We start from the raw sequence: 14,288 nt of genomic DNA, 5'->3' as shown, positions 1-14,288 counted from the left end.
CCTCACCAGGGAGGCGTCCAGGAGGCATCCTTACCAGATGCCCGAGCCACCTCAACTGGCTCCTCTCGACGTGGAGGAGCAGCGGCTCTACTTTGACTCCCTCCTGGATGACTGAGGAAGTCATCCAGGAGGGATGACTCCCTCAGTCACCCTATCTCTAAGGGAGATAGGGTCAGAATTTTTATGTGTAAATCATATAAATTGTTCTATCATAATTGACAGCTGGAGCTCCTTTCCTGGCACAATGCACCGACTAAAGAGGCGGTGTTCGTTCGGGGTTTCACAGGCCAGTACCATCTGCTGTTGGTCAGGTGGAATTAAATCTCACATGTAAGTGCCAGACTTTGTAATAAGCCAAAAACATGTTGGAAAGTAAGAATCTTTGCTGCTTTTTTCTATCGTCTCAGTCTTGCTCCCAGCCGCCTCACACACTGTTAATAAAAATGAAGTAAGTATGTAATAATATTGTATGTGACTCTACAAAATAACTTATATAGTTCACTTCATTATTTACTGTTCAGTCACACATAAATGGCATATACAGTCATATTACATACATTTGAAAATTATTGAAAAGTTTATATATTTCAGTAACTTAATTCCCCAAGTGAAGCATATTAGATTAATTCCACACAGAATGATCTGTTCTGACTCTCAGCTTATAGTTAATGAAAACATGACATTCAGGGCTAGAATATTACATCAGACTAATAAAAATTATGTTTAATGCAGAAATGGGGGTTTTATAAAAAACATTTATGCCTGCTTAAAGGTTGGTATTTTATAAAAGGTACTTTTAAACTTACAAACAAGCCTCATTTAAGGCATATTGTAATTGTTGGAGATGCTCTTGTTCTTGCAGAGACTCTAGATAGTAAAGGGAGGCATAAAAGCCAGTGATAACTTTTACACTGAAAAAAGTATAAAAGCTACCATCATCCATGATCGCTGCACCACCATCCACGTGTGGACGGTCAGTTGTGTTGTGTCCTCATGTGACCCCTTTGAAACAGAATCGCCCCCTAGCCCCTGTTGTCCGGCATGTTTAATCCTACTCTGCTGCAGATACAGGAGATTTACTGACCGTTCTAAATTCCTCATAAACATCAGACTGTTGGTCTACATCAAGGCTCGCCAAGTTTCCAGTGCTTCTTGGCTTTTCAGCCACTGCTGCTTAGTTCAGCCTTCATAAGAACTTCATTTGCTGTTTGTCTGCCTCAAAGGGAAAATCCCTTCAAGCAACAGTTTTGCTTACATTTTCCATAGATGCCATGGACGTACCTGCCGTGTTGCTGAGGTGTTAAACTGCCACCACAGGCTAGCTGTTTTTTATTCCCAGGCAGCATTGTTCAGGAGAACTGCAGCAGGGAGCTGGCATCAGGGTGTCTGCAGGATTGCTGTGTGGGATTATGTGCCAACCGAGGAATATGAAAAGGTCTCAATTTGACTCATTTTAAAGCAAATGAGGATTTAAAAAAAGAAATAAGTTTTGGGGTGTTGCGTGGTGCAGTGGTCAGGCCGGGCATACACAGAGGCTGCAGACCTCAGTCCTGAGTTCCACTCTGACCTCGGTTCCTTTACCGCATGCCTATTCCTCCATTTTCTCTGCCACCACCGCATCTCTCCAAGATTCAGGTTAGGGCTTTGGCTAGGCCACTCCAAAGACTTATTTTCAGAGGTGGACTTGCTGGTGTTCTGCATCGTTGTGCTGCTGCAGAAGCCAAGTTGCTTTCCGCTTGAGATCACCAGCTGATGACCGGACGTTCTCATCCAGGAGGTTTTGGTTGACAGCACAATACATGGTTCCACTTATTCCATGAAGTCTTCCAAGGTCCCAAAGCAGCAAAACGACCCTAGACCATCACACTGCCAACACCATGTTTACTGTTGGAATGTTTTTATGGCAAATGTAATGGGACACACAGCTTCCAGAGAGTCCAACCATTGTCTCATCAGTCCACAGAATGTTTTCTAAAATTCTTGGGAATCATCAAAATCTGTTCTGGAAAAACTGAGACCTGGGAACTCTGCCATGCAGGCCATTTTTGCAAAGTCTCTCTGTCCTGGAGTGGAAGTAAGACCTCTGACCTTAACTTAGCCAAGTGAGGCCTGCAGTCCATTGGGTGTTGTTGTGGGGTCTTTAGCGACCTCTTAGATGAGTCATGGCTGCATTCTTGGGGTAATTTTGGTGTAGCAGCTTCACCACTGTTCCACGTTTTCATCATGTATGGGTAACAGCTCTCACTTTGGTTCAGTCCTAAAGCTTTAGAAATGGATTCATAAACCTTTCCAGGTTGGTAGATGTCTATTTTCTATTTTTTTCTGAATTTCTTTGCATTTTGGCATAATATCTAGATTTTGAGGATCTTATTTCACGAGCCTGGGTCTGGCTAGAGACAGTGAACTCAATGTGATAAACCACAGTTATGTTTTAACAGCGGGAATAATCCCTTTTTAACACAGCCATGCAAGTTATTTTTTCTCCATTAATAATTAACTCCATTTAAAAACTGCATTTTGTGTTTACTTGTTTAATCTGTGACTAATATTTAAATTGGTTTCATGTACTGAAACATTTAAGTTTGACAAAAATACATAAAATCAGGAAGGGGGCAAACGCTTTTTCACACCACTGTATTTTGAAAACTAATCTTATGAGAACTGAAATCATTAAGTCAACATTTTATTTATAATTCAGTCTTTGTGATATTTGCACAGACTGATAGTGGTAACGTAATTGGGAGACTGTGCAGCAGCTCTAAGACAGATAACGATCATGTGAAGACCACACCACGCTGTGAGGCTGTTCACATCTGCAACAGAAGTTGTGTCATTCTTTTAAATTCCTTCGGTTATTTAATCCTATTTGCACAAGAAAGCACAGAGATTGTCTTTTGTGCAAAGTAATGCTGCATGACTGTGCATGTGGGAAACAAAAATGCATCAGTCAGCAATTTGCAGTTATAGAATTGTTTTATTGGGTTTTCCTGCAGATCTTTTCGACTGCACAGCCATTACCTTTGTGTGTAACTGCAGTGGTTGATTGTCGCCCTCACACTTACCTTTTATAATCAACTTATTTTGTTACGATTTTATTTTATGTGTCTAAATCTAATTTTGACTACCTCTGTGGAACTTATCTGAAGAAAGCTGCTGATGTTTGGTTTATACTAGGGTCACATACTGAGGTAAGAAGCACCTAATGTGATAAGCAAAGCATATACCCGCCCCATAGCGAACATTACTGCGGTTAACCTCATTATTGCTCGCAGTCGTGATGTTCTAGGATTTGGTTTCATTTTTATTTCATCACCTACATCTTCCCTCCACCTACACTTGGTTTTTCTTCAAGTGGAAGAAAGTGGAAGACCAGGTAGCTCAGATTTGTTTTCCCAAACTATGCGACAAAAATAAAATAAAATTGCTGATAAAGCCATGTGCTTTAGATCCACGTTGCTCATCAGATTCAGAAGCTTATCTAGAAACTTTCCCATGACTCCTCCATATTGGTGGGAGTCATGCAGCGTCAAATAGTTGAATTGGATGAAATAATAGCACTTTGTCAAATTGGCCTAATTTATGTCATGAACATGTTATTGACAAAAAAGCTGTATGTGGTGGAACTGAAACAGTTGTTTTAAAGCTAAATAATGTATGGATTCCAGCCATACGTTAGTTGGCTGGAACGTCTTGTTGACGTTGAGGAAAATTAAAAAGTATTCTTTCTTTCAGAGTTTTTGTAGAGGTTTTGAGTCAGACTATCTAAGATAGTTTGGGTTTTAGTTTCTTTTTTTTTATTATTCAACAGAACTATTACTCCCAATCCTTCAACACAAACGTATTGAAAACCATTGATCTAAACCAGACCAGAAAGTACACTCACTGACAAAAACTGTTTTAAACCAGTTTAGGCTCCCAGCAGGAACAGCATCAAATAGACTTCAGTGGGACTCATCTCATGCTTTGCTTGGACTCAAGGTTTGCTGAGGACCACAACCTTCTCTTTCTTCTGTTTTATAATTATATTTCAAATAGACTACTTTTTTAAAAAAGGTTTATTAACTCTAGTGGCCTTTATTTGATAGTGAATTGACAGGAAAGAGGGTAATGAGAGAAGGAGGCATGCTGCAAAGGTCACCAGGTCGGGAATCGAACCTGCGACAGCTGTGTTAAGGACTAAGGGACCTTATGTGGGTTGTGCTTAACCTCTGCACCACCACAGCACACCCAACTACTTTTTATTGTCTGTGGTGTTTTCTGTGTGTGTCTTGGTTATTATGTGACATCATCAGAGTATAGTCTTTAACAAATGAAGAGCTTTATTTATTTATAGATTTTTAAAATTTTTTATAAAGTCACTCTTGTCTGGTGGGAAGATAAGCATTTCCTCCATCAGGAGCTTTAATGAGACACAGAAATTCTCAACAGGCGCTCTTATTTTTGGGTCTATCTGAGCTCCTGGGGGGCCGGCAGTGACTCATAATATGGAATTCAATACCTCATACATTGATGTCATATCTTTCCCCCTTCTACCTACTTTTGAATTCAGCAAACATCTGTCCTCGCCACACACAAGGTGAAACAGGCTGTTGTATTTGCTCCAAAGTCTGAGCAATTTTCCCTCCTGTTCTTAAGAACATCAAGCTGTTGTACCAGGGCAATGACATTTAAAACAACCATCAAAAGTGGCTTGATGCATTTCCAGTCTCAAGCTAATTACCAGTCCATACTGCTTCCCCATCACTACCAAGCTGAGCCTTTAATGTCGCTGACCTGAGAGACTGGGCCCAGCAGCCTGAGGGTGGGTGGGGAAAAATATTTACATTAGACGGAGAAGAAAGGCTTCAACCAAGGTGGAACAATTTACAGCACTGTTATTTCAAAATATTAATGTAAAATCAGAGGGTGGATTGGGAGTTGTGGGGGATCCACAGCAATGAGGTCATTTTTAATTTTTGAGGTAATCCTGTTGTGAAAGATGGGTGTAACCCAACTGTCCTGAAAACACAGACATACATTCTTGTTGAGCTGCAGCTGCATCTAAAACTTTAAATGTTATACCTTTCAGTGTCTGTCTATCTCTGCATAGTTTTAACCTTGTTAGCATATCCAGACAATATGTGTGGATTATTTCCAGAGACCAAAAAAAAAGAAAAATCTCTCTGAGGTTTGAACTATTATCTCTTATTTGAATAGAAGTCAGAGAGCAGAGGGTCAAACTGCCCCCTGTTGTTTCGACCTGCAGTTTTTTCTAACATATCTGGACATCGGCATTTTTTAAAACAACATTTACCGATACTGAAGAATTAAGAAGACTTGAAGATTTTCAGTAATGAACAAATTATCTAAAGCATTCATTTATTCCCACAGATAAATCAGGTTAGGCACATTATGATGAAAATATCATCCATGTCCACTTATCCTTAACTGGAATACACAGACTCAAAAAGAAGCCATTTTGCTGAAAGAACAAAATCAGGACGGCAATTACACCAAAACGGTGCAAAAAATATATACGTTTTTCATTTAAGATAAAAGAAAAAAATATTAAATATTAAAAACCTTCAAGCACAAATTATAAGATAGTGCCACCTAACAGCTGTCAGTCCTGTCAGGGATTCTTCACATCACCAGTCTGAGAACTTTGCATGTTTTAAAACACTTTTTGCTATGCAGCTGTGTAAGAGCTGCACTCAAACATGCTGTGGTGCAGCATGTTTGAATTTTAATCCTAATGTGCCTTGTAACTACAGGCCAATTTCCAAATTACCTTTTTTGTCCAGGATTTTAGAAAAGGCTGTTTTTAATCAACTGCAGACCTTTTTAAATGCTCATAGTGTTGGCGAAGAATTTCAGTCTGGTTTTAAATTCCACCGTAGCACAGAGCCAGAACTGCTAAGAGTTCTTAATGATGTCCTCTTAACTATTGATTCAGGTCGCTCAGTTGTTTTAGCTCCTTTAGGCCCAAGCGCTTCCTTTGGTACGGTCAATCACAGAATTCTTTTATCAAGCCTGGAGAACACTGTCGGTCTCAATTGTAGTTTTAGTGTGGTTTAGATCTTATCCGGTCTTTTGTTTTGTGTCTATGGGAGAATATTCCTCTTCTCCAAAAGCCATTTTTTGTGGAGTACCTCAAGGATCCATTCTTGGTCTCAATTTATTTTCTCTATACATTGTCACTGGGTTCTACTTTTGGAAAGCATAATATTTATTTTTCTTGCTTTGTGAAAAACACATCTGCTGAGCTCGTCATCCAAACTACCACACTCCAAAGAGAGGTTATAAACAGCATTAATGGACAGCATGGAGAAGCCTTGTTGTGATCATGTGACGGGGGAGTGTTGGAGAGGGTAGAGATTCTTAAAGTGTCAGATGATGCAAACAGGGTTTCCCCCAGTGTATTATAAGCGGGACACCAGGCTTTACATTCCCTCAGGCTAAAAGCTGTTTATTTCAGATGGTTTTTTTTATACACCAGTAACAGTAACAGTAAAGATGATTACTGGTTCATAGTCGATGCATTGAAATGTGCTCAAAGGGGGTGCACACCCGTTGTACCATTCCTGCACCTGCCAGTTGCCCTCACACACTGTTATTTCCACATTTGGATGCCTGTTTGTGAACAATAATGAATTATTGTCTTAACAGACAAACATTTGTTTGGACTCAGTTGCACAAATAAAGATTTAGGGTCTATGATAAATATTTTATTTTAGCAATACTGTTCTTTGCTTACTATTTTTAAACATCTTTTTTTGTTGCAATTACTGTAGGCTACTGTAGGCTGCACAGTGGCGAGGGTTGGTAGCATTGTTGTCTTGCAGCAAGAAGGTTCTGGGTTTGATTCCTGGCCTGGGGTCTTTCTGCATGGAGTTTGCATGTTCTCCCTGTGCATGGTGGGTTCTCTCCGGGTACTCCGGCTTTCTCCCTGACTGTCAGGTTAATTGGTTTCTCCAAATTGTCCCTAGGTGTGAGTGTGTGTGTGTGCATGGTTGTGTGTCCTGTGTGTCTCTGTGTTGCCCTGCGACAGACTGGCGACCTGTCCAGGGTGTACCCCGCCTCTCGCCCGGAATGTTAGCTGGAGATAGGCACCAGCACCTCCCGACCCCACTAAGGGACAAGGGTGTAAAGAAAATGGATGGATGGATGCAATTACTGTAGTTATAGTTGAACTATGCTGATGAGTGTGTATGTGTTATAGTCCTTAAAAAGCAAACTGAAAGTGACCAAATCAGGACCCAGCAGGTGAACTTTCAGAGAATATTGAAAACCATTAGGTTCCAAAAAGACTGACTGGTGCAAACCAAACCAAACCAAAGAGGATCTGTGCTTCCAGATCTCCTCAGAGTACTCTGGTTTATTACTGCTGTATTCTTACACACACTTAGACACACTGCTGCTCTTCAGTGGGAAATTGCCTCATACAGGCTACAAACCCAGGGTGGAGTTTCATTGCTTAATTACGCTGGAACTTCCCACCCTGCTTGTAGCCCATATTACAGTTCATATTCATTTTTGAAAAAAAAAAAAAAAAAGTAACGCTATTACTTTGCACACAAATACTGTACGCCAAAAATCCAGAGCGTCTCAATGGTTGGACTGCTTCCTGTGGCGGGTGACTGTGGGGAAAACTGGAACACGTTTATCAGCTTTGATCAGACTGAGGCTTCAGAAAAGGAGGAGCCCAACTGCAGAGGGAGTAACTTTGTTCATTTGCCAGATGTCTCTCAGCAGCTATTTAGTTTTCCCTTCATTAATCATTTTCACAAATCTCAATGCCACCAATTAGGCTAACAAGCCCACTGTGGGGTGACACACCCCTGTGGGAGAGAGAGGAGGGCCTAGCTCTTTCTGAGTCATTCCTCCTGCTGACTTCAAGCACACAGTCATACCTTTTTGAGGTTGCTGACTTGAAAGGGTGTTTTCCAGTTTTCATTAAAATCATTTCATTGAATGCTTTGTGTGGTGAGGAGGTTTCCTGAATCCCTCCCGGGTTAGTACAGGAGTTATGGCTTTAGTTAGGAAATGACTGAATTTTAGACATTTGCAATGAATAGTAAGAGGTTTTGCAGGCGGCTATCTTTTATCTCCTTTTCTTTGTTTAGTAGAACCAGTGTGTGAACGTCTGCCATGTCGTCTGGTGAGATTGGCTTTGTAGTTGAAAAATGGATACCCCTATAATCTGCCTGGGGAGAGTAGAGCTGCTAGTAATTGCAGACTCTATGCTAGTCTCCCATGACACACACACACAGATGCACACATAAGCCCAAAATTTCATAACAGGTACTGCATAGCTACAATCAGTTAGTAGTAGTGGTTATGATTTCCTGTAGTGAGTTTGAAGTTGTGGGATCTATGCTTTTCATTAATCAGTAGATGAGGACAATTTCAGAGATGCACATAATCCGGTTCGTGTTAAATAAATAAGAATATCATCAAAAAGTTGCTTTATTTCACTTTCTGAGATCCTTTCAGACACAAACCCAGCAGGCATTAATCAGCATCAGAAATTATGAGTTTATGATGAATGCGACCATCCCAAATGTAGGAAACATCATGGAAAGGGAACAGGACAAAGCGTCCAAATATATAGGACTCATCTAAGAGCTGGAGAAAGCCGGGTGACCCCCAGACAGGAGAAGTGGATCAAACAGACACCTGGAAAAAAATGATCAGAGATCTCAGAACAGCACAGATTTAGGGACAAGCAGAACATAGTGTATAAAAATCACTTAAGGTCCTAAGTATCCAGATATATCATAAATCTGCAAGGCCTGAATGCATGACACTTGAAATATAGCGATTCATCATATTGTGCTGTTCTAAAAATGACTAATGTATATTTTCCAATGTATTAGTAGAGTATAAAGAAGTCAGACAACAGCGTATATCACACTGATTAAACGGTGAGAACACAGCGAAAGTACATGATGGATAGGAAGGAGAGCTCCCAGAATCTCACTATTATTACAAATTATGACAGCGACAGCAGGTCAAATGGACAACATGATTTAGGAACAGTGGATTAATAAATAGATTTGGTTTGTTTGTATGTACCTTCATTTTCAGAAGATTTGAGGAAGACCTTTATTTTGCTTCATGTAAAATCAAACTGGTTTTATCAGTGGAAAGTAAAGCTGTCCATTTGTATGGATTGTATAAAATCATTGTGAAAGTGTTTTGTATCTTGTAATTTTCGGTGGATAATCTCCTACCATCCTGACTCAATCTCGTTCGTTCTTTTTCTCTCTGCTTCTGCTCTGTTTCCTTCCGTATTGCAGCCAACTGCTTCCCTCCATGCCAGAACGGAGGAATGTGCCTTAGGCCCCAGCTCTGTGTCTGCAAACCGGGCTCCAAGGGGAAGGCCTGTGAGCAGACCCCGGTGCCAGCTCACTCCAGCCCAGTGATGCCTGGGAACGAACCCACCAATGATCACACTTACGGTCACACCAATGGAAACAATGTGGTGCCACAGAGGCCCATACCTCAGCAAGTGCCACCTAACAGCTACACCTCCACTAATAACTTGGCCCAGATGAAGTTAACTGTCAAGGCGGGCCCCCAGTTTGTCAGACCCCAATACATCCAGCATCATATCCAGCAGCAGTAAGTATTGCTCTTTGATTTAAGCTTTATTATGCCATGTGCCCCCTGTAGTACTTTACCAACTTCAACACTTTCACTTACTGACTTGTCGAGAAATTCACTGTAGTCGTCCACTGTTAAACTTACTGCTGAAGTAAGTGCTCACAGTTATGTTCAGTTACATACTGCAAATTCAGATTTGCGGTATGTAACTTTCACAAAAAAAATTAAAACTGTCACCATGGTGTGACAGTATGATATGAGACAGACAATCTCATTCAATGAGAAATCCAGTTCCTCCTGAAGTCAGACACCCAAAGCAAAAAGTAATGCCTAAGGGGTGAAGATGATTGTGCAGGTTGTGTTTCCATTAACAATTGTTTTGTGCTTATTTTGAAGTGTAGCATTAGAAAATTTAAAATAACTTCCTCAGTTTATGATTTGCTGTGGTTTTTGGCTTTTCCTCAAAGAAAGTTGATGTGCAAAAGGGAAGAACTTTGCTGAATAAGTTCTGACGTACTTAACTTTCCCACCCACAGGTCTGTGCCTTATGAGAGACATGAAACTTAGAGAAATGCCTAAGTTTAACCAACCAGTCCGGTGGTGAGAGCCTTTGCTCTGCGTAGACTGGTTGTTCTGTTTCAAACCAGTAATGGAAGCACTCCTAATTTGCATTTTCTATTTTTTTTTTTTTGCAACATCTCAAAACTTTGTTTGAAATTTGTATGATAATTGGCAGATTTTTGACAGAATTACTGCAAGAGTGGAAGGATTTACTAGATGTTAATAAGACCTACTGTAGCGTATGATTTGGAGATAGTGGCACAAAAAGGACAGCGGAGCTGAAGACGTTCAGGTTTAATCGGAAGGGATTAAACCTTAGGACATGGAGAGGGTTAGTATGGCAGAGGGGGCAGGATGAGATGACAGCAGAAGATTTGCTGCTGTGACCCCTAAAAAACACAGCTGACAGAAGAAGATTAAATATTGACAGGGAATTTATGAGCTGGTATGTAGAAAATAATTTACAGCTCAAAGCCTTTCTGTCACAGACGTCGCCTCCTGCTGACATCAGGCTTCATCTCTGGATTTCAGCATGGTGTCAGGTAGGATGGTGAATACTGCAAATGCAAGCTAGCTGTTGCTAATAGAAGCACAGAGAGTATTTAGTTCAGTTTTTTATAACCTGGGCTGTCTTACTAAGGTTGACCTGCCAACTCATTTCATCATCCATCAGGGCTAAAACAGGCTCCCCGCTCTTTCACACATGGAGCTGAAGTGCTATTAGCTCCTGCTGCGGTTAGCTGTTGGTTTGTTTTGACTGTAAGTAATGCAGATGAGTGGAGAGTGTGCACGGTGAAAATGCTCCAACATCTTGTCAGGTCCAGTTTGTGGACGTAGTGGGTGCAAAAGCAATTCCCCACTTTTCTGCTCCGAGCCGGTTTGTTAATGGAAACATTGTCAGGGACCCGACGCGGTGTCTCATTAATGCTGGCACACATCACATGATGATGTGAAGCATGTGGATGAATGTGATTTCTGTGTTCTGAGATTTCTTGGTTTTGTACAAGGCACAAATAATCGCTACCAGATCTGGTTGAAAGCTGCTCCTTGTTTGTAGAGAAGATTTATTTCACACAGAGAGCAGAAGTTCCCTGTGTTTTATTGTAAAAAACTCCAGACAATAACTGGTAGAAAACTTTTCCTCGGGATAATGTTTCAGTCAGGTAGTAAATTCTTGGCCAGATTAAAGTGTCCTGTGTTACATTTACTAACTTTTTAAAATCCGTCTTTTGCAAGAAAAGTTGTACAATAAGTGAGTGAACAGCTGTTTAACAAGGTCTGGGACAAGGTTAGAAACTACAGTAGCTGTAGAGTACTGAAGTGTTTTTAGGGTTCAGTTGGGGTACTCTCACACCTGGTAGTCCAGAAGACTTGGTTCGATTGGGGATCAAAGTCGCAACATTTGTTTCTTGTGGTGGTGCTGCGCCAAAAACCACTGAAGGAAACGACACAAAGACCTCTGGAGAAGACACAGAGCGCAACCTTCTTCTTCAGAAAATATAAACATAAATGCAATCGCATCAGATTTTAGTGGTTGTTTTGTCTTTGGCAAAAGACAACAAGCCTTTTCTCCCGCTAGCGCTAGACACGTGTTTGTTTTGGCTGTATTTACCCAGAATGCCCTGTAGTTGGCTTCCTGCTTTCGGAGTGGTCTCCAGCCTGTTTGGCATTCACGCATTCCCTCAAACTGCATCAGAGTTCACTTCAACCGAACTGAGACTTAGTTTTGTAGGCGAGCCAGAGTTTGTCTACTTTAATTGCACATTCACACTTCAGCAAACAACTGAACTATCTTAGGCAAAGGATCTAAAGTTTGAACAAGGCTGGTGTGAATGCACACTTAGTTTTACAGTCGCTTTGGTACATTACTAGCAAAACACAAAATACAAATCTTTATATTAAAAATCCCCAACTAAAATAATTAAAAATAACTGAAGCACCCTGAGGAATCACAGGTACAGCTCAGTGCCCAGTAGTATATTCCTAGCTGGATTTTTCTGTGACGGCACAAAAACTTACAATTTGTCTCACCTGCAGGCCTCAAAGCAGGAACGATGCAGAGGTAGTAGACAAAAATAAAGATATTTAAGAAAGTAAACCAAATCTTGAAACAAAGACATGAACAGAAACCAGGACCATGAAGGAGACAGCAGAAGGAATCTATAATGAAATACAAATGAATGTACATAAATACTAAATCCTGGCAAAGATCTGAACCCACATTCACAAATATTCTCAGAGTCCTCTTGCAGATTTCCTGTCTTTACCTAAAAATTCCTGCCAAGGAGTCCTGGCTTCAGAGGGATTCAGTCAGCTGCTGTTGACCTCGTTGCTAGGTGTGGTTGACCTCGTTGCTAGGTGTGGTTGACCTCGTTGCAGGTGTGACATTGACTTCTAGGAACTGTGATTGGTTCACCCTATTCTTCTACTTCTGTTTAATGGTGTTTGGCAAACAACGTAATGGACCACTACTGTCACCAACTTTTAAAGAGGTGTGGACCACATCCCAACACTCCAGGCCCTAAAAAAACCTCATGTCATTGTTCATACAAATCACATAGCTTTAAAAATAGAATATGGCCTGATAACTTTTACGTCTTTTGTCTTTTTGAAATGATCAGTAGAGTTAATAGACTGCTGCAGATACTAAAGAAATGTAAAGAACAGTCGCTCTTAGTTCTTCAAATAGAACTTGTTTTTATTTTGGCTTTATCTGTTTAATATACAATGATAAAAAACATTTGAAGTTAGACTTAAATAAATTCATAACCTGGTAAAGAACAAATGCTTTTTATTTTGTACTAGTGTCCTGAAATTGAACAAAGGTGTACTTTCTTTTTACGATAACTACCTATTGCATATATGTCTCATTCATTGAGAGTTTCCTCTCGGTGGTCCAAGAGTAAGTTGAGCCTGTACATTACTAACATTTGGAGTCATTTTTCAAACAATATTTTGTTTCTAACTCACTGGTCAAGGGAATAAAAAATGTTTGGCCAGCAGTTAGGAAAAAGAAGAAAGACTGTGAACTGAAGGGTGAAGAAAAAATGTCCAAGTGTTTTGTGTCAGCACAAGCATCAACAATTATCCTGAGCTATTGGTGGCACTCTAATCCAACTCCCATTTGGTTTTGAGTGGTTATGAGGGTGAATGTGGTGAAGAATGCTTCTCAAAGATCTCCGTCCAGTCCATAAATCATGGGTGACAAGCTAATGATTTTGTAATGGCTGTCACTTTGGTTCAGCTGCACGAGTCAAATCCTACAGCTCAGAGTATGGGCGCTCATTCATTCATTAAAGCTGAGAACAACCTGCTTCTATCTCCCACCAGAATAAAACATTGACTTGTTGCTTGATATGGCCTGCGGCTTTAGGACAATTATTTGTACAAAAGTCTCAAGCTGCAGAGTTGGCCTTTCATGAAAGCTGCTCAGTAGTGCTGCAAAGATCAGTCCAATTTTAAAACAGAAAATCTTTTAAGAAATCTGGATTATAAAAACTTGACAAGTGTATGAATTTTTGCTACGATGACTTCTTCCTCCTCTTCTACCTCTTGTTTAACAGTGGTCAGTATATCCAGTTTTGGTGCATTTCTGCTTCTTGTGATTTCATGTCTTTGATGGGATTCAAAAATAAAATTAAGCCATAAATGAGCTGTATTGTTTAGAAACTATAAAATATTCAGATTGAAATAATTTGTTGGCAAAGACTATAAACTGGATAACTCCTTCTTACTGGAGTTCTTGATCTCTAACACTAACACGTCCGCCTATATAGATACCATTTATACTTATCAACATGGCCGTCAATGCTTTATGTGGTTATAAAATGATACAAATTTGATTTATCCTTAACAAGTGATCTCGCAAAACCAAATGGCTCCTCTAGGCAGTGCTTTACTTCACATCTCCAGTCCATCTGATAAAACACTCAGAATCTAATAAAACTTGACTTGACATACCTTTACTCTTGTTTTCTAAATTATATCTACCCACTAAATAATTTTGGAATTTTTAAAAATTACCTATTCAGCTTTTTAAAGTTACCTATTCAGGTAATTCAACTTTAAAAAGCTGAATAGGTAATTCAACTTTTTAAAGTTGAATTACCTATTCAACTTTAAAAAGCTGAATAGGTAAT

General features: G+C 40.1%; 1 protein-coding gene across 5 annotated transcripts in view; it reads left to right on the top strand.

Annotated features, from left to right (window-relative positions):
• ltbp1 (latent transforming growth factor beta binding protein 1) overlaps positions 1–14,288 on the top strand; it is a 77,390-nt gene that overhangs the window by 11,085 nt on the left and 52,017 nt on the right. For all 5 annotated transcript variants that reach the window (XM_008428984.2, XM_008428986.2, XM_008428985.2 and 2 more), the window contains exon 3: positions 9,282–9,606. In XM_008428984.2, the coding sequence (XP_008427206.1) occupies positions 9,282–9,606 (325 nt within the window). The remainder of the gene's footprint in view (positions 1–9,281; positions 9,607–14,288) is intronic.

This window comes from Poecilia reticulata, linkage group LG15 (assembly GCF_000633615.1).
Source record: "Poecilia reticulata strain Guanapo linkage group LG15, Guppy_female_1.0+MT, whole genome shotgun sequence".
Lineage (NCBI taxonomy): Eukaryota > Metazoa > Chordata > Actinopteri > Cyprinodontiformes > Poeciliidae > Poecilia > Poecilia reticulata.
The sequence above is the reverse complement of the archived record's forward strand: the minus strand, read 5'-3'. Positions and strand labels throughout refer to the sequence as shown.